The 22,165-nt window shown below is 31.5% G+C and overlaps 2 protein-coding genes across 2 annotated transcripts; both read right to left on the reverse strand.

Moving 5' to 3' along the window:
• Positions 1 to 387: 387 nt before the first annotated feature.
• Positions 388 to 12,899, reverse strand: LOC139993959 (adenylate kinase isoenzyme 5). Its single transcript, XM_072016163.1, has 12 exons — positions 12,630 to 12,899; positions 10,664 to 11,239; positions 5,235 to 5,402; positions 4,790 to 4,900; positions 4,377 to 4,519; positions 3,818 to 4,000; positions 3,582 to 3,704; positions 3,288 to 3,447; positions 2,685 to 2,953; positions 2,383 to 2,547; positions 1,905 to 2,190; positions 388 to 1,452 (listed from the first exon to the last, which is right to left on the reverse strand). Exons 2-12 carry the CDS (start codon positions 10,683 to 10,685, stop codon positions 1,193 to 1,195), a joined length of 1,890 nt encoding a protein of 629 aa, XP_071872264.1. The 5' UTR covers positions 10,686 to 11,239; positions 12,630 to 12,899; the 3' UTR covers positions 388 to 1,192.
• Positions 12,900 to 17,245: 4,346 nt separating this feature from the next.
• On the reverse strand, positions 17,246 to 21,690 carry LOC139994036 (E3 ubiquitin-protein ligase MARCHF3). The gene is made up of 4 exons (XM_072016311.1): positions 21,353 to 21,690; positions 19,177 to 19,340; positions 18,805 to 19,031; positions 17,246 to 18,423 (listed from the first exon to the last, which is right to left on the reverse strand). The coding sequence occupies exons 1-4, from the start codon at positions 21,501 to 21,503 to the stop codon at positions 18,312 to 18,314; spliced, it is 654 nt and encodes a 217-aa protein (XP_071872412.1). The 5' UTR covers positions 21,504 to 21,690; the 3' UTR covers positions 17,246 to 18,311.
• Between the last annotated feature and the right edge of the window lie 475 nt (positions 21,691 to 22,165).

Genomic DNA, 22,165 nt, shown 5'->3' on the forward strand with positions numbered 1-22,165 from the left:
ATTGATATCTTATCGTGCTTACTATGAGTACCGTTTAGAGTAATAGAAACACGGATAATATTATTCCATCCAAAAGTCCCAAACTAATATGTAATATGTGCTTGTATCAAGAGCCGTTTAATTTCTTTTGATAACAGCTCAACATACCAGCTACTGATCCGTATTTATTAAATTTGCATACTTTGGTTCAATTTTCACTAGAGTTAAATTTGCATTTACACTTTTGAAATATCTATTTTTTAGAGTTCCATAAAAAATCTTATTTTTATAATCGTGTTTTATTAGAAACGAACGATATTAAATACTTTACTTCGTTATCAGTCTCGCTTGATGTAAGTACTTACTGTCTGTAACGTTCAGGTAAAAAAGAATAAGAGAAACAAAAAAGAAAAACATACGTATTTCATATTACACTTAAACGTATCGTATACAACTATTTAGTCTCGAAACCTCGATATTTGAATACGAGCATCTTAATCTATATGTATACATTTGCGTATCTAATTTTGCGTTTGGCTTTCCTCTTAAATTCATCGTTTAATCCTATGTAAGTCGTAATGGTCTTAAGGCACGATGCGAATGTATTATTACGTAAATGGGCTGTTCCCGGATTTTCCCGACAAACTGGGATTAGTGAAAATAAGTAACAAATATAGTACGAAATTGAGTTGAAACTGTTTTGTTGGAAAATTATAAGTTCATATTGAACACAACATGAATCAAGTAACGATTTTTCAATGCTATTTTACATTATGTTTTTCTGTTTTAAAACGATCCAGTTTAATGGACTCTTAATTAGCGAGTTCTGAATTTCGTTTAAAGACTCTTGTAATGTAATGTTTACACATTTATTGAAAATTAACTATGGCATTGAAGTCTTTCTTCTATCATGGCAAAGCGTTTATAAACAAAAACTTCATATAATAACCTCTTCTTATTTTCTCTAGTAAATTATACTTTTCCAGTTTATCAGATAACGCCGAAAAATCTCGATATAGTTTTATAATATGTATAGTATACTACTTATATAATATGTATGTATGTTTTATCAGAGAGGAACTTCGAGTGTTCGTTTAATTTCGTGATCATTAACGTGATCGATTAAATTTATAAAAAGATAGAACGATATTAAAAATATTCTCTTCTCCTTTTTAATGTTTCGTTCGAACGACGACCTTACACGTGTTTTTAACTACATATGTAAATTCTGTTGGTAACCTTCGACCTCGTTGTACATCTTCCTCACTGCATCTTTGGTGTTGTTCGGCAAATAATTTTGTACTGCCGGTGCAACTTTGTTATTGCTTGATATAATTCCGTTGGCCAGATGTGCAACACCATTTTGCAACATGTGTGCGGTACCATTCGCAATACCGTTTTGCATACGAGCAGCACCGTTTTTTTGAACCTGTCTGGCGGTGTTCTTTAATCCATTTGCGATTCGTACTGCACCTGCCAGTGGAAATTTTGATGAAATCTTATTCTTGTCTTTTGTTTTCAGTAATTATGTTTCATTAAAATTTAACTTATTTATTATCAAACTGCGAATGTTTCCATAACTTCATATTTTTGTAAACGTAATTAAAAATGGAACCTAAGCAGTGATTTATTCCAACCATTAAATACTATATAAACGTATAAACATTTGCAGTGTATATATTATACATATGTACTTAGGTATAAGTAAAGTAAGATGAGAGAGAGAGAGAGATAGATAGATAGATAGATAGATAGATAGATAGATAGATAGATAAATAGATAGATAGATAAATAGATAGATAGATAGATAGATAGATAGATAGATAGATAGATAGATAGATAGATAGATAGAGAGAGAGAGAGAGAGAGAGAGAGAGAGAGAGAGAGAGAGAGAGAGAGAGAGAGAGAGAGAGAATATTGGTTACCCTGTATGCTGCGTATTCCATTCATATTTTTCGTAGCATTAACCGCTTGCTCAACATTTAATTTACCATCGGTCATCTGCTTAGAAACACCGTTTGATATGATCGATTGATCCTTATTATTAAGAACAACTGTATTTAATTTCTCATTGTTTCCATTTTCTTGTACCATCTGTGGTTCAGGATTATGTAGATCATTCTCTTCTTTGCGACGCGTTTGCGTCATTAATTGATAAAGTGCGGCCGCGAATTCTTGTTGCACGCTTGGTACGTCCGTGTCGCCATCAATCTATATTGAAAACGATTTCACATTTTAGTATTACTATATTCGTACTATCTTGATTAATTTAATATTAATTTTATATAAAATTATATATTTCTTTATATCTATCTAATGTCAAATTTTTTTGTATTATTGGTATTGTAGTATTATATTGTCTGTATCGCAAGAGAGGAAGAATTGTTTTCGGATTACACTTACGATCGTTAAGCGATTTTCGTTATCCAGGGTTTTTAACATAGGTAAAGATACTTCGCGAAAGAGTTCCAGCCTCTTTCTAAATGCAGATACGTTATCATCTATCCTTCCTCTGCCAAGTTGTAGTTTCGAGCAGTCTAATAATACTAACGGTGGCTGCTGGCCAAACTAAAAAGTTGAGAAATAATGTCGGATATATTCGTTAAACTTGGATAAAATTGTAAAAACATGGAGAAAGATCTATCGTGTACATTGTTGTGCATTTATTATCAAACTGTATGTATATATGGGCCATTGTAAATTACCTTATTTTCAAATTCTTGCACTTGATTCAAGTCCCTCGGATAGCCATCTATTACTATGCCATCCGTGTCACGATTTAGCATAATCTGCTGCTCTACTACTTGCATCACGATGTCTTGTGGCACCGTTTCTCCAGAGACGATAGCATCGTTGACAATAGTATTTGACGATGCCATCGCTCTAAGCAAACCACCGATGCTAACTTGGACCCAGCCTGGCATATTGCGAACAGCCTGAGTGCATAAATTTTCTTTGTTGCTTCCTGGGCCACCTAGTAAAATAAAAATACCAATCTTAAGTGCTCGTAACGTTTTATTAAATTTCTTCGATTTAATTCGTTTGTTAACGTGGCTCTAATATAATTAGTTTTAGTAAGTTTTTATTTTCAAGCTCTATATGCTATGCTCCTGGAACCTTTATGCTCAAATCTTACGTGTTCTAACAAGTAGAAAGAAATCATATATACCAAAAAACCATTCTTTCGTTTGACCGATTAAATTAACAACAATTTGACAAACTTAAGAAATTTGTTAAGGCTAAAAAAATAATACAATTGAATCTAGAATGATTCAAGGAACAATTTCGTAAGGTCTACTTTTTCTTACCTATAACCCAGATGAACGCGGGTAATCCTTTTCTAGACTTGATAGCGGTTTTTACGGGTTTCACATTCACCTCGACAGGTATTTGCGTTAGCTGAGCCAACACTTCTTCCATAGGAGACGATGATTTTGGAATAGATTCTTTCCTCCTCTCGACTTCTACCTGCAATTTCAACATTCTACGTTGGACAGCTTGAATATTAACATTTTCACAGACGAATTTATCAAGCGTTTAGCAAAAGAGATCGTAAGCCGAAGAATAAATACATATCACCGGTTCGAAACATGGAAACTTACTTCTGTTTTTAACGGTTGAGAAGCATTTTTTCCTTGTATTTCATCGTTCGACAAGCCGAGAATTTTGAAAACCGCTTCACGAAAATCGACGTAAACCTCGCTCGGATTTCTTTCTCCGTTTATCTGTAATTACCACAAGCGACAATCAGATAATCCTTTAACGATTATCAAGCGTTAAGGAAATGAGATCGACGTCAAGTTTCAAAAAGTATATGTAGAAATATTCGCTTGCTTACCTCTAGCAACATTCCACTTTGATCGAAATATTCTGCGACGGGCATAACGTTTCTATAAAAATTATAAAGTTCCATTCTTGCTAGCTCGATCACTACTTGTCCAAGTTGTGCACCAAAATCGATTTGTCTTTCGAGAATCTCCTGTCTCCAGGACACGAGAATCACGCCGTTTACAATTTTAATCTGTAAATGTACCAATTATTCTTGGATCTCCTTATAACATAAAGGATCATTTTTCCTTTCTTAATGTAACAATTCTAACGAAGTGTCGCAGAAGCTATTCTACAAAACTTATGACACGATTAATTGTAACATTCAAACATGATCCTCAAAGGAAATCGATTTCTTTTCTACAAACGGGAGTTCAGAAATATTATGAAAGGATCAATCGAAGAGAATGTCCTAATTTGGTGATCGATTTTTGTCCTTTATCTGCTTCGTGCATGTTTCAATATATGTTTTGCTTACATATCTTATTTAAGAATTTGATCCGGATTATTCTTTCTGTCGTTAGAAGAGGCATTCTCCAATCAAAATATATCCATATAAAAATACTTACTTTTTCAGCATATTCTACTACGTCGCGCATATTACGTGGATAACCGCTAACAAGAAAGACTTTGGAACCCGGAGACATTTTGATTTCCAGCATAAGAACCTCCGCAACTGTTTTACTGCTAAGTTGTCCGAAATCTTGCATATCTACCGTAAAAGTAATATATCAACAATAGGATATTTTGATATAATAAATAAAAAATATTAATACAATAATATACTAATATCGCTTGAACAAAATTCTATTTTCATCTATCTTACGGGTTTTCATTAGCAATAAAATCATTATAACAATATATTCATTATCAATTTTATTCAGTAATTGTTACATCACTAATATTTATTAATTTACGTGTATAGTAATTATATATAATTCCTAACTTAATTATCTACTTTACAAATAACGTGTCTCCATACCATTTCCAAGAGCGTATTGTTGAAGGAGATCCATCATGTTGATATGCGTTATACCCTTTTTCTCTTGCATCAAATTATCACAATGTGTCACCTTTCCACTACCAGGTCCACCTGAAGATTGAAAGTTGTATCATGATATAGAAAGAATGATAAAGCACCATTTCGCACTATAGACAAATATGGTACTTTGCTCGAATAGCAGCTAAAACGCTGACAGCATTCTACGATAATAATCGAATTAACAGAAACTTTCTTATGTAAAAATTTGTTAAAACATAAAAATTTTTTTACATTAAACTCTGCATTAAAGAGAGTTGTCCTAATCCGAAAGTTAATTCAGATTCTTATTTTTAACTTAATCCGAGAATCGTGTACGCAAGGTGCGTGAAAGCAATTCAAATACTTTGCTCTTCGATTTTTCAACCGAATCGTATATGATACGAACCAAGCACAAATATGACAGGCACTTTTGGAACTTCGAATTTAACTGCACCAACATTCTGTTGTGGAAAATATCCGCTTGGAGGGGTTGACAAGAGGCCAGCCTCTCCTCGCCATTTCCCCGCGCTTCGAGCATCAGCTTCCTCGAACACCTGCGATCCATTTTGTTGATCTGCGACCAAATTTTTCCTTAAATAACTTGAAGTCGATCGTTAAACTACATTATTATCGGTTGAAATTATAGGCTAAGTTCTATAAGTTTGGAGAATGATGGGTTTATTCTTTAGCCGTTTTGATATTCAATTAAAACTTCTTAGTAACCTTTTGTATTGGGTTGGCAACTAAATGATTGTGGATTTTGTCATTAGGTGATAATGCTTATAATTGCTTATTGCAAAAGCAATTTTCATAGATTCCGATCAATTTTAATGTCAATTTAAATCTTCCTTCTGTTCTTTATACTTTTCATCGTTAATTACCCGTTAACTTTACGTTAACTGTAATATTATTTTGTAAAAAGTATTGTATTGAAAATTATTATATTTAGCAAATGATGACGTACTATGAAGAACATACTCTTAGAAAAATTATCTGCCTACAGAATGTCGTATCGTTCAATTTTTACATTGCATGCGCTACGTAATGTTGCGTGACAATTTATAACACCACGTGCATGTGTACATTTAATTCAAATATTAACGATTACGAAGCAATGTCTTCATTAGATTAAAAGGTCTCTGTGTTTGTCTCTTCCTTTTATGAAATTTCCTTTATCTCTTTGTTTCCGCTTCGGAAGAAAACGAACGAGTATAGTGATCATATACGTATTAGCCAGCCTTGTTTCCTTTATATTTTTCGAAAATCTTTTCTAATTTTAGTAATTTATCAGGTACCATTGTGATTCTTTTCATTCAAATACAAACACTGCTACGATCTTAGTTGATAAACGAAATAAAAATGCATCAGCGAATAAAAGTATAGGTATAATAATTAAACAGAAATGTATTGAAGAGAGATTCTAATAGAAAAAATGTTAAATACGATAATTTCTTAGCAATTTCTAAACTTTATTTAACGAACGACGAAAGTATGAAAATTGTTATTAACGATCGTGATATGAAAGCAATTTTTCCTTTCTTAAATACCAATATTTTATAATATCTGATCTTAGCTAAAGTTTTGTATGTTACTACATTACTATTGTACAGTGTTGAATTTATTCATAAATGTTTTAACTCGATCACATAGGCACAGATCATACACGATATACATATATGCTTGTACATGTAGAATGAATTATTCATATACGAGTTTATACTTCTATTAATTATTTACGTACATCTATAGAAATTTCAATAGCTTAACGAAGAACTGCCAGTTTAATTCCAGAAAAGATATATATATAGTTCAAACTTATTATTAAACGTATATGATTATAGAAACTACAAGAAATGGATTGTTTCAACAGAGATTTATTTTGACAAACTTTATATATGACTTTACTTAACAAAAAATATTTCATCGTTGAACAAAATTTATTCAGTAGCTTTATATTTTTTTTTTTTTTATAAAATATATCAATGAAATTTTGCAATCTTTAATCGTTAAATTAAATAATATATAATGTTATTAATTATTCAATCATTCAAAGAGGAAACTATGTGATATTAACCGTCAAAAAAGAATGAGACCGAGGAACGATCTTTAATCAAGATCTTTTTAATTCTTCAATCTGATCGTTCAATAAAAAATCCGAAAAAAAACATCGCCGCTAATTTGCCGTTTTTCCAGTTAAAAATAACGAAGGCGATACATATAGACGCATAGAGAACGCAGCGTCAAAAAATCGCTCGTCTGCACCAGACATGAGAATCGCGTTCCGCGTGAACTGCTTCATATAAATCCACCCTATTCTAAAATGCAACGACAAATTGGCACGGCGGTGACGCTGTCGCAAATCGCTCGTTTCGTAGCTTTTGGTATATGCGTATAATATCTATGTATACGTATAAGATCTATGAAACTGGAAACATTTGCACATTCTTGTATACAATCGAAATCATTTGAATGCCTTTACGTCAACTGTGAAATTTATCATGACCGAACACCGTGTCACAGTGTAACGTTACTTCCACGATATCGATTAAACTGTATACGTAAACTGTGTATAAACTGTGTTCTTGCGGTCTCCTTTCGATTGTAGAGAAACAGGTCTAACGTTGAACCATCTACGTGTCCATAAAGGAAAGAAACACACGTTACAGCTGTACACGTGGAACGATGTGTTTCTGTGAAAAAGGTGGCCACACGTAATGATCGGAGGTCATACATTAAAAATTATGTTCGAGACTGTAAGATTTTAATAAAGCAGATTCGCATGATTGCACAGTTGCCTTCAGTAAACATTTTAATTCATTTTGCAGTAAGTGTAATTTGATGATGATATTTTAAAGTATGTTTCAATTTTCGTATACGGGGATGTGTATTTCAGCAAATCGAGCTGAATTTAATCTTACAGTAATCATAATGTTATATTCAGATAATTTTGTTATTATTTTCAATAATAATTAGTAGCAGCCGGTACTATATCAAACAATATACACGATGAAAGAACGATATCTTACTGTTGCTTTAACGTTTATAATCTTTGTGATAAGAATCGCTAATAAAAGGCCATTCGTAATAACTGGCAACGTCCTTTCACGGTATTTCACAATCGAGGTTTTAATCGTAGATATAAAAAAAAAAGAAAGATATAAAAGATTATGTTTAAGATTTGATTTTCATCTTACTGTTTCCTTTACAAAGAAAGGGGTATAAACACTGACTAGCTAACGACAAACGTCATGAACTTATTTGCAATATTGATTTCGTTACGTGACTCATGCCTATAGAAATTTCTTTGTTGCCATCGAGCTATTCATTTCTACGTAAACTATTAACTTTGCGGTAAACGAATTCTCGAAGAGAATATGATACAAAGGAACCATTGTAAACGAAACAAGCATATCTCCTTTTCTCGTTAACCGCATATACAAATAAGGTGTCGATTAACCTCGGAAGAAGGTTAATTAGCTTCAATTTCAAAGAAATAATCAAATCCTAAGAGAGAATTTATACCATTTCATATTTTTATAAACATAACTAAACAAAATCTAAGTAGAGGTGCGTTCATCCTTTAAATACTATAATGACTTCTATACTTCGAATATTTTATATATTTTTCTACGCTCGCTCTTTACATCTTTAAATTTCATATAAATGTACAAACATCTGTAGCACGTTAATTATATACATTAAAATTCTTATTAAGATTTATTGAATTATAGATACGTTTGTTCGTTTAAAAATTCCACAAAATTTTCATTTGCATCGAAACCGTGGAAAATCTCTTTGTGTCGTAAAGCTTGGAGGAATGGTAAACTGAAAACAATGAAATCTTTCGTGTACATGTTCTGCGCGCTTGTTAATACGTTTTTTAAACTTTCAAACGTGTTTCTATTTTATCGTCTCGCATAATATAAGAGATACGTCTGGAATTTGTGATAAAAACGAGTTTCTGCTTTTCTTTTGGGAAATCGCTGGAAGACTTATTGATCGAGTAACATGTGTAATGTCAAGTACAAGGTATATATGGGTCACGCGTGTGTCTCGTTCACATTGTGTCTTAATATTAAAAGCGAAACAAGAAACATTTTCGCAACATATATCGTTATTTCGCAGTTTTTCCTCTCGAAAATACCGTTTTACGTTCTATATATATATATATAAGAAAGATTTTCTATAAAAATCCTACAAAGTATAATCTTCTTTATGATTAACGGCATAAATATAAGAGAAGTATGAATCATCGCAATTAATATATCATTAGACATTCCACTTCTCCGTCTGCTTTCTAATATCGTCTTTCAGGTTTTCAAATAAATTTCGGTAACATTTTTTTTTTCTTTTCATATTTTCAAACACGATTGTCTTTTAATCTTTTTAATCTTTTAATGTTTAAAAATATGAGAGAAGAAATTCTAATTGATTATCTATAGTTTTCTTATTGTAAGTCAAAAGTTAACTATGTAACACTGCTCCTCGTACTTCATTTTCCTTTTTATTTCTTTTAGATGCTATCACGAATAAATCGTGCTGTCTATTAAATGTTTCTCGATTTTTGTTTACATCCCTGTCCAGTTCGAATGTTTGTTACCTTTCGTGTATTCACTTTCGCAATTTTTTTCCCTGTTGACTCTATTCTATCACTAGCGCTCGATATTTCACTTATCTTTGTTACTTCACCGACGGTGCCAAGATCGCTGACTAACAGCATTTTATTGTTTAGGTATATTTATTTCTGAATTTTCACTTTACACTTGTTTACTTGTGACTGATCGCCCGAAGAGCCCACAGCTGGCTACTGACTGTGAACGATATTTATTATCCAAAGTATTGCTCGCGTATACCGCACAGAGATATTAATCGCGACGATGTTATCTCAAGATTTAACTTCGATCGATCGTTTCGGTTGATACTATCATTAAAAATAAATCGAGTCTCAGTCTACAGCCAATTTCAACGTTTCAATATTTACGCGAAAATTTGACTTTACAATGCCTTGAGATGCTAAAAATAAGAAGGAGATACTAAAACACTAGTTGGACTTAGAGATATGAAAGCTTCATTTCTATCGATTCTGACGAGTTCATACATTCGACAATCAAATGTTTAACGTCACCTAACGCTCGCCGTGTCTTCTGATAAACATGAAAAAAAGAAGAAAAGAAACTAGGAAGTAAAACACCTCGTAAAACACTTAATTTTAAATAATTTATGTCAAAGACGATCGTGCTTTTAATAATGCGTAATTTTAATAATCACTGCTTTTTTTAATTAATAAATCTATTTCGTTATGTATAGTATATACACTGTAGTATTATGCTAAACGAAAGCTTTTCTTTAAATGAAAATAATGTTATCATTCGTTATTATCTGTTTACCATTAGCATGCGATAATATTTTGCAACATATCATATTGTATCGTTGTATTAACCATCGATAAGAAATATCAATTTGCATGTACAGAAGATTTTATGATCTAATCAATACCTATTTGCAGTTTAACCTGATAGCTTTGATATTTATCGTTCCCGTTATAGTTTTGATATTTGCCATTTACGAAATGCAAATATGTATTTTTTATTTTTAACTTTCCAGTATCTCTGATAACGAAAGCTCTTTCACAGTGTAATAAAACGAAATTCATTCGGAACGAATGGTTCCAAAGATATTGTTATCTCCTCATCCTCGGGATTTCCTGTTTTCCATTTCCCATTCCAGCTTTCCGGTATCACGTACAGATACTTTTCATAAGAGATAAATATGACTATATATAGCACTACATTCTAAAGCACATTAGTATCAATGATATTTTCAACGAATACTTACCAGTGTCCAGGCAGATGCCCATAGTAGGTCGTTCGAAGGATGCCAAGATCCTGCCACGGCCATTTACTCACATGCTTCCAACTAACTAATTCACTTTTTCTAACACGTTCCTTCGAGAACCAAGTACCACAAGCAACAATTTCCTTCTCACATTAAGAACTCTTTTGTTCACAACGTTTTCGTCAATACTTCTTCTTTCTTCGATTCGAACTATTCGAACTATTAACCAAGTTTTTTCACTTTTCATAAACGGTTGCGAATAAACTATGATACTTTCTCGCCAGATGTCCTTACAGACGAATAAGATCGATCAAATGAGATTTATGATCACAGTCCAATGGATCGGTATCCAAAAGCAGGAGAAGGCTCGATTCGTAGAGTTTCCCTCGGTCGTCGATTAAATCCCCGTAGTTTCTTTAGAAAAATCTTCAGAACGATGGTCAGTAGTAACACCATCCACATCGAGCCGATAATTTTTCGTTCAGCGTATGAGATGCGATGCACGTTGTTTGAGTTTACCAGAGGGCACGTCCATCTTTAGCAAGAACCACTTTCAGCAGCGAACTATCCAAGAATCTGTAATACAAATAATCAGCAACGTTCGTTAACCCTTCGCAAAAATTTTGTTTGTTTATAGAGAGTTCTAGGGGTTATAATCGATTTATATTTCTTATTTCAACTTGGGCTAACTATCGGATCATAGGTAAACCATAGATTTTTATATAATTGTTTAGAAATTTATAGAAAATAGAAATTTATAAAATTGCGAGGAAAATAGAAATTGGCAATAAAGCGTGGTTTAAGTAGAGATCAATTTAATATTTAATATGTATCGATTAAGTACCATTTATTTCATATATTCTGTTACCATGGAAATTTAAATTCATTCCAACGATATCGTTGAACCTTTACTTTTCATTTTTCAATAATCCTACTTTTTAAAATTCCACCGATTCGCAATACCGCCTTTGAAATTAGAATTTCTCTTTGAAAGTGCATTTCATTTCAACATAATTCTTTTGCCAATATTTCCACTTATAGTCGCTAGATTATTTCAATGTCGAATCGATTAATAGCAATTACTTGACAATGTGCATAGTGTTTATACGTATATATTCATATTTTTAATTTTGTTCGAGAGTTCAGAAAACAATACAGGTATGAAAGAACTAAAAACAACGAGAAGCGCAACTGATCGGAGCTCTCTAAACATAAATTTCTATCCAAGTTTCCGTTTTACTGTCAATTTTCTATGGAAATAAACATTTGCACAAGAGCCTACAATTTAGTAAGATATAGCAGAGTGATAAATAAAATAAAATTTAAAACACGTACATGGCCGTAGTTTAACCTCAAATTTCCACGTTGTAGAGAATTAAACTAGAACATTAAACGTATTAAATAAATAAAATAATTTCATATTCATTTTAGTTCATATCGATACTGTATATTATTCGTATGATAGGGACTGGTCAATTTGTAAGCATCTATGTAATACAAATGAAACATAGTTTCATCGTTGTAGTATAAAGCCTGTAACCTTTAAAATTATAATTTATTTTCCATTTGTTATTCCATTAAAGAATGACTCCTCCCCTCTTTCTGAACTTCTATCAAAACTATCAAGCAATCAGACAAAAATAAAGTGCTCGTGAAAGAGCGATCAAGCGAATCTCTAACTGACAATGCACAGAGAATCGTGGTTTTTTCGAAGTATTTTCGATTAAAACATATAACATCCACGACCGTGTTCCATCAAAGAAACATCGATTGAGTAATCTTCCAGGAAAGTGAGGCCACGCGACAAAACGGATCACCGCCACACGATTCTACTCTTTGTTCGAATAAATTCTAACCCTTTCACGAATTTCTCTCAATTTTTCCACTCTCTTCAAAAAATTATCGAAGAGGGCACGACGTAAGATCACCAAAGTACTAGCCAGTAATTACAACCACACAAACTTACATAATAAACGTCTCTGCGGGAAAACTGTTTCTTCTTAGATTTTTAGAAAACTTATCCTTTTACGTTTTTTAAGGATGTCGAGCCGTTCGAGGACTCTGTCGATCGTTGTCGACGAGGTCGAGAAAAAGGAAACGTGGTCTCAGCGACGAAAAACACAGCTGACACGCGAGGCTTTCGGAACGGAACTTTCACGAGCAGAGGTTTTCTAGTCGCGGCGTGATAACACTGTAATGGATTGTTAGAAACGACTAGAGGTCGTAGCAAGAGTCAATCGTCACCATAGATACGCCCATGCGCACCTAATCCTTTTTCCACCACTGTCCGATACATACATGTGTTTTGCATACGTCTGAGTTAATGGCCCCGCTTTTTGCGTTGGTTACAACGTACGAAAGTGTGCGTCGGTGAGTTGCAGGTTCAATGTCAAGTTCTTGCCGAGCATATGGTTCTCGAACGAGCGGATTAGCCATTGGCGAATTAATTAACTCCACCATGTTATTACAGCGTTTTTAATCTTTTATATAGCGAACTATGTAATTTAACTGTTTCTCTCACTTGCAGTTTGGTGAACCAATCGAAGTTTGTTTTTGACATGGGTGATAGGATTTTAAAGGGTCTTTAAAATATAGTAGGATTCTTCTTAACCGATGACCTATGAGACTGAATCTAAGTGTCCTGTAAGTTATTTGTCACGCGTGATTTCTCGTTTCAATCGTATGTCGATAATTTCTTTTTAAATATTAATAGTTCTTCTCTCGGTTGGAAGTAAAAACATATAGAATTCGGGGACTACAGCAGGATTAATTAAAAAATATTTGCCATATGTTATTTACATAAAGATTCAAATATAACGAAGATAACATCTAACCTAATCACGTAATTATCTCGATTTAATCTCGCTATGTTCTGTGTGGCATTTTTAAAATGCAATCGTGGTCTTCTATTATTAAAAAATTCCTTAATTCCAAGGAAAATATGAAAGAATCTTTGTTGATTTCTCGTTTCTAGAGGAAATGAATTGCAAAGAATCGAAGAAAAGTTTGTGGAAAGAGATAAAATGTTATTAGTTTGTTACACATGATACGTACAAAACTTTTCTTATTGTTAAATGATTTAACATCGTTACGTATGTAAGTTTATATACTATATTCGTACAAATAGGTCCTTATTTTCAAAGTAATAAACATACGTACATTGTTGCTGAAAACTTTCGACAGTGACATATTACACGTGTATTTCATGTATACATACGTAATATTTGTTGTCTGCCTTATGCGGTATATTTCTACTGCATGACTACTGTCGGCGTCCGTGTTTCTTCGTTACCTATAATTCACTTTCTTCGTGTCCTACAATATGTATCAAAAATGAAAAGCTTATTTTTGGAAACTACTAAATTAAATAAATGATCACGTGTTAGGTTTATTTTATAAATTATGGTAAAACTGATTCTGTGAAAAATACAAAACAATGTATTATAAAAACGAAAACTTTCTCGTACTTTGGAGATGATATTTGAAACACTTTAAATTCTACAGTTGTTTAAACAGATATATTAGAATTTATTTCCCCGGTACGTTTGCAATCGATTGAGTTTCTAGAATGACTATTAGATGTGCGCAATATCAACATATACGAACATACATTATATTCGATTAATATCACTAGTCACCGTGTGAAAATATACTCTACTGCAGATATATTATCTTATTATCATCATCTATGCCTATCTGATATTGTACAGGGTAATTCACCTATCTTAGCCATCATAAATAACTCGTCAACTGTTTGTATGAAAAATTCTTTTAAAAGAGAGTCGTGTAACATTAACAGGTACACATACTACAGAAATCAATTTTCAACTAATGATAAATTGATTTCTTAAAGGTGTGAAAGACAAGTGTTAGGAGATATTCTTTAGATTATCAAAAGTATGTATACATGATCATTATATTTTAGGAATTAAAGTGAAGAAAAGTGGAAAAAATAAAAAAATAGAAGAATGGAGAATAAGTTCTTGCAAAGATAATTGCTTGGGAACAATGTATAGGTGGATCAATTAAAAGCCAGGAGTCAATCAATTCACATCTTCAATTGTTGTATTATGTTACTTGATTGCCTGATGTTGCATCATCCTTGAAAATTTTTCAAAAATAATCCCATTGCGACTTCCACAGAAAGTTTACCTTTATTAATATACAATGGAGTATTACCTATATATTTACAATCCTTTTATTCATTAAAATTTTGTTATCTTTACTAACAAAGATTGTTCATGTTCAAGACAATAATTCGTACCAATAACATTATATGTTTTTATTTTAAAGACAAAGTGATCCTATCGACCAATAGAAACTTCCAAAAAAATTAGTTTCTTTTCTCTTGATAGTAAGCCAATAATTCTTCTCGTAACGTGAAAAGTCTAAGCAGCGATCATAAATCCTAGTTTCGTAAATGTCTCTAGCAAAAGCTATTACCAAGAAATTACTACTTGGTTCGTAGTGGGCGATTACCCTCGTGTGTCTGCATTATTCGTTACTCAAATGAGCTCGAGGGTATAATCAACCACTCTTCCCCTGTTTCTTCGACGAAAATAATAAAAGCATTCGAGCATATATACTAAAAAATGTCAGTGATAGTTGTGATATCGATTAAATTATTTAGATATCCCCTTATACAGCTGCTAAGCTCTCATACATTCATGTATAATTCTTACAAGGTAAGCCGTTTAGGTAACCACGCCCGTTTTCCAATGACATGCATCATCTCCGTGACAACGAATCACTCCCCTGAAAAACGTTTTAATATTAGCCTGTCGTTCGCTTCTCTTTACTTCTTTCACTCTTGTTCGCCTTCTCTTTTTCGGTCACATTGCCCTGAAATTATATGCATTATTTTATTTATAATACATGTACGTATAACGACTCAATATGAGTTTTTAGTATAATTTATTTTTCTACGATTGACAAACGATAGATATTGGAGTAATTTAATTAAATAAGTTGTTTCTTGTCTTCGACGAATATCGACGAGGAAAGAACCAAGAAGCTTCGATTTAACGTTTAACGTGCGGTAATGTCTCATAGAACTTTCTTTTCAAATGAAACATAAGTTCGTTTATCTTTAATGTACAACTTGATTATTGACGTCTCATTGACAAGTAACGAGCAACCTTTGTTATTTAGCGCAAGTCGAGGACATATTACGTCGCCTGATGAATTGTCTCGTTACTTGACTGTTAATAGTGCACTAACGAATGAGATTTTAAAAGGATAAAAGAAGCAAGACAGTTGACTACGATTATATTGCATGAAAGCATTTAGAAGAATTTTAGATGGTTCAAGAAATACAATTGAATATTTAGATAAATATTGGGTAAATTAAGTGGAAATAATGGATCATTTGGACTCTAACAGGGAAGATAAAAGTAGAATACAGATTTCATTTTTTGCATATTTTATTACCACAAGAAAATAATAGCTTCGTTTTTAAAAATCTTTATAGAAATTTTTTAGGATATAAATTTTTAGTCGGGTAATATCATTTTAAATGTATACTGTAGCTATTTACAAATTTCTGCAGATCTTTTTCTTTGAAGATCGCACGATCCTTTTACAAATATTCAAGTACGTGGCGATTTATTAATTCATATGTTACATTTATTTAAATTATTTAGTAGCTTCCTTGACCTTGATATTCGATCGTGAAGACGAATATTCGTATGCAAATTTTAAGAAGTACATTCATAAGATATTGACTTGCATTTAATGTCAGAGAAATATTCATACTGTCCTTCGAAAATTGGCATAAATTGGACTGACAATGTTTTAATATTAAGTCCTATTGCGAAGGCATGTTGAATATATAAAATTGCTAACGTAATTTATGTGAAATATTTCATATTCGAGAAACAACATTGAAAAAATTATGATATATTATACACATGCAATAATACATTTATTTATATCTATAGTATAAAAGATACAACAGTAAATTAAATTAAAAAAGTTTAAAGATATTGTCAAATATTTTTATAAGCATTTGATTGTTGTATTCGCTTTCACGTTTATCGGTTTTTTAAAAGAATTTTTAACATGCCATCATTATAAATATTTCAAAAGATATTTCCTATATATTGCTGCTATGCTTGTCACTAAACTTGTTCATAAACTGTGTCTATGATTTATACAAGCTTCTTAGAAGCTTAAAAGTTGATCGTAGAAAAGCTTACTATAGTTTCTTAACGATTGTTTGCCTGTTAACTGATTAAATTGTCAGAAATGTTCTAACAATTTTCATGAATAATTTAATTACAATTGATGAAATTATTAAATGATATAAGCAGATATATTTCTTATCTTAATAGTATAATTTATATCACAGTTTATGTGATCTATTTCTATTTTTACGAATTTATGTACACTAAATTCTTCGTCCAGTGATTAATCTAATATCACATTTGATAAGAACGCTAGGATTCTCCTAGATTGTTCCATTATCATAATTGTTTCATGATAATATCAATGTCAAATAAAAATCCATAACTACTCTGTTTAATATTAAATGTTTTACTTATATTTTTCCATGAGGGTCAACTGCATATATCAAACGCATAATTGACATAGTTAAACACATTTTATTATTTATAAATTTCATATTATTCAGACATTATTGTAAATAAATTACAAAAAATAATTACAACTGACGCCATATTCTTTTTCAATGTTTTTGACAAATTTATCTTTACTATTTACTGATATTCTTATTACAATTAAATGGTAAGAAGAAATACTTTTTCAAACGCAGTACAAAAGTCTCTTATCGTTTTAAATGTATCATTATATACTTCGAATATCTTGTTACAAAAAGTGCACGTACTAAAATCTTGTGCATTAGTTCATACACCGTTTCATTTTTATGAAAATACGCATATAAATATACAAAATTCGCCCGCATACTTCTTTAATAAGTACGTTCTAATTTAAATATCACTCGTTTTAATACTGGAGGCGTATACAAATAATTTATTAAAAATGGTATATAGCATTCCATTAAATTAATTAAATAATCTCAATACAAGGTAAAAAAGACTGAAAACACAGATCAGTATTTTCTCCTTCGAAAACACGAGATGGTAAGTAAGTACATTAATATCACATAAAAACAATGATTAAATAATATTAATCATATATGAACGTTTAAAAATTTCGAGGGAACATTATCGTTTAATTGTTATACTTTGAAAAACGCATAACTAATTATTCATAAAATTAACGGAGTTATCGATTAAATTAATTTATCTCTCGGCTCAGGTACTTCATTATTTGAACGCTTATTAATATCACACAGTATCGATTCACAATATTGACGCATTCGCAATGTTAAATACATCTGAGCTTTAAATTATTTAATAGCACGATAGTGCACAAACTTGTATTGTTGTACAGATTTAAGCAGACTGTACTCACATCATTTCGTATCAATGTACGTACATATTTCAAACGATCGAAAAGCAAATCACTTTAAAAGCATAGGAAGATAAGATTCTTGTAATGACAAATTAAGACGCAAATATGACAATATACAGATAGTAATTCAGCAGTTTTAACAATTTCAATGAAATTTATGAATTGTAAATTGTTTATCAAAATTATTGGATGCTTTTAAATCGTAAATTCATTTTCAATTTAAAGGATTTGAGAATTCGACGGTACATGTTTCGGGCTTGTGCTTTACTATTAACTTAACGTCTTGATTTCTTCTGCGCCATTGGTTCCATGACTTATAATGAAGTCTAAAAGCAAAAATTTCGAACGTTTGGAAAGATTTAAGAAGAGTAGAGTTTACATTAATCGATAGAAATTAATTCTTTGTTGAATACATAGATAATCGTGAGCCATCGATCATTTTTAATGATTATCGATGATAAATTATAGAATGTATAATCAGCTAATTTGCTATATTTATCGCTGGATCATTATGAAAAGTGACTAAGATATGATATTATAAACAAAAGATACGTGATTTATTTTATCAATAATGCATTGAAAACCTTGATTCGAGATATAAAGCAATAGGTAGATTTTCTACGCTATTTCGTATCAAATAAATTAGTAGCTACATTTTAATAATGATGCACGAAATAAATTGTTTGTATGATGATCATAAGTCATACCTGATAGTGACAATCAACCACAAGCAATAAGTGGTTACCAGCATGCTACAAAGGACAATCAGGCCTGTTCCCTCCCAAACACCAAGCTTAATATAAGCGGATGCGCCAATTGCGCATAAGTATGTTGCCACGATACAAAGTGGAGTCAACACTACCAGACACACTATATCGCCAATTATACCTTGTGGTCCGTATCTGTTTCTAGTTCTCCACCATTGTCTGAAAGACTATAGTAATTTTTAGTAACGATTAAAATTGGCCAAATTATAATCGAACGATTCAAATCTTTCTTTAATTCTTTACCAAAGTATTCATAATTCTTAAAGTTTATATACAAGACAATTATTTTAAGAGAAATGTATAAAAACTCACCTGTAATAACGGTTTATAGTTCCTCTGTATCGCAAATGACACGTTGCAAATCTCGCAACAATCGGTGTTCGACATGGACAACCATTTTTCCAAACAAGAGGCATGGATTAGGCCCAATGTGCCGGAGCATTTGCAAGGATCTATCAATTCTTCCGAACTTTCATCTATGAAACAATTTTGTCTCATTTAATATATGATAGAGGAGAATTCTATTTTGTAACGTTGTAATAGTATTAATGCATTTATGACGGTATTAAGTGCAATGACACCGAAATAAAAAAAGAAACAGAAGAAACTGATCGAAACAAAAGGCGTCATTCCTCAACGAGACTTTTAGATGAACAGAAGGCGAAAAATGTTGGTTCTCAGCTGAGATATTTAACCACATCCGCTCCAGTCATCAGATATAACATAGTCCCATCGTTTCTACATCATTTCTCCTGACCCGTATAAAACTGTTTAACGAGTATTGTAAAAATTAATTTTGACCATGCTGTTTCGAGATCTCGTCTTAATGCCTATGTATTATGAAAAGTGTTTGATTAGAAAATCTCTTCAAAAATTCGATTTATAAAATATTTATTAATCTTTATATCAAGGTAATTATATGTTTGTTAATCTTATCGTGCGACTTCTGCTCGTATACTATTTATATAGGTATCAGAATTACGTATAAGATAAGAATTAATCATGCAGGTAAATTAACATTTGCCATTAATGAAAGAATATTTTAATAATTGCTTTTTACGATTTTTAATTTTGTTTAAATTTTATATTCGTTTGACCATCTCACACCGACACGAACCATGTTCCACCATTTTTAATAATTAATAATCAGCAGTCAATAATCAATGATCAATAATAATCGAACATGTAAATAAATTAATAAGTAATACACGTTATCACGTAAATCGCGCATTGTCTTACATTGCAACAAAATATTTACATGTATCTATCCCTGCATATAAATATGTAAGTAGGTACATGTATGTATACAGATATGCACGTATATACATACCTATATATGTACATTTTTGTATTATATGTTGCGTGCACTATAAGGCTTACATATTAATGTTTACACGTAATCTATGCTATCGTTTCATCAAAAAACGTAGTACCTGTCACAGACTGTGACTCAGAGAACATTTCGAGACGTCACTGAATTCTTTGTGGTAGTATCGAATCTATGATCGATATCAAGATTTCAGGTATTCGGTATATTAACAAAAATTTATGCAACATACATAATCACCAAAATATAAACAATCAATTATTTTAAATAAAATTCATAGGACTAGATGTAAGAGATGTAAAGTAAAAATAACGATAAAATCGGGAACATTGTCATAGAGGGTATGTTAGCGCTTTCAAATACTCCCATTAATCACGAAACTGAATCACTACTATACATACATATATATGTATGTTTCACTTTTTTAGGCATATTCCACAAATATGCTACACTTTCCACTTTTTTCATTCTAACATAATTATTTTAATATACATGTTTTTTATCGATATATATCATTCGTCCTTATAAGGTTACTAGTTTAAATATTGATAGAATTAATATTTAAAGACAATATGAAATCACACTTAGAATCGTATCGAGATCATTCGCTATTTCCAACAAAAATTTATCAAGTTTCAACATACACTTCTATATCTTATTTATATTACCTCAAAAAATATTAGTTCACTTGCCAAGAATACCTTGGGTTATTACCTTGCGTAAACTACATCTTGGAACTAACTAGGTCCTAAAAACATTTCGTACGTAATCCACTTTCAAACTTACTATTTAAGCCACAAAAATAGTCCCTGCTTAAATTATACGATCTTAACACTTCGTTTTTAAATCTTCAGTGAACTCTTCCCCTGGATCACAAATTTATCATTTAAGCATGGAGTATATTAGAATATACCGATACACTACACTTATATAAAAGAAATCATAAAAAATTATTTATATCATAAACAATCTTCAATCACGTTGTCCAAATCATGAAATCACAACACTTTCTTCTTAGCATCTCAGTTTCAAATTCAAACCACTGAATCCTAAACAGATCGAGGAAACAAAGATCGTGCAGAATCGATGGATCAATATACTTAGAAGTGAATGAAGAAGAGGAGGAAAAATAGGAAAGGAAGAAAATTGTCAATATTGTACCTTCGTGACAAATTCGACAGGAATTAGAGCCGGCAATTTGTTTATCGGAACTCATGTTGCGTCGGTAGGGAGACGAAGCGATTTTTGGCGTGTTGATGGTCGCAGCGTCGTCGAACGCCGCCGTCGCTGCACTGCTCTGATGAAATTCCATGGGACGTTATCGAGCTATTATCGAGGAATTATCGCCGCCTATGCGTTCGTTGTTGGATGTTGTCGCAATGTCATTCGGATGAAATCAACCGTTTTGTCACAGGAATCGGTGCTTTTCAATCATCAATCAAATCGGTGTCTTTACCTTGACGTAGTCACATCGTCACCGAAATGTTTTGATTCTTAAGAGAATGAACTATATCTACTGATATTCAAAAGTTTCGATTTGTGAAAATTAAATAAGGCGTGTTTATGCTTATTTTAATGAAATAGTAAAAATATATATATATAATTGTAACTATTTGAGTATATTTTATTGAGTGTATCATTTATTTTTTAATTTTAATTTTGGTGTAATATTTACTACATAATAGTAGTTAATATATATAAACATATATAGTTTGCGCAATATTTTAAAGTTGTTTAGGAAGGATAAATGAAAGGATGTAAATGAGCGGTTTATTTATATTTGTATTTACAATCTTTAATTGTATTAAATTATGTATAACTGTGTAGCGAGATTGAGCATTAATAAATAGAATGTTAGTAGTTGATGTTTTACAATAATTTTTTAATTTATTTTCTTTACATATTTTTATAATATACTTTTCTTAATATTATTATTGTTTTTTAACGAATCTTGAAATAAATTTACACACGGCA

Source organism: Bombus fervidus, chromosome 14 (genome assembly GCF_041682495.2).
Source record: "Bombus fervidus isolate BK054 chromosome 14, iyBomFerv1, whole genome shotgun sequence".
NCBI lineage: Eukaryota > Metazoa > Arthropoda > Insecta > Hymenoptera > Apidae > Bombus > Bombus fervidus.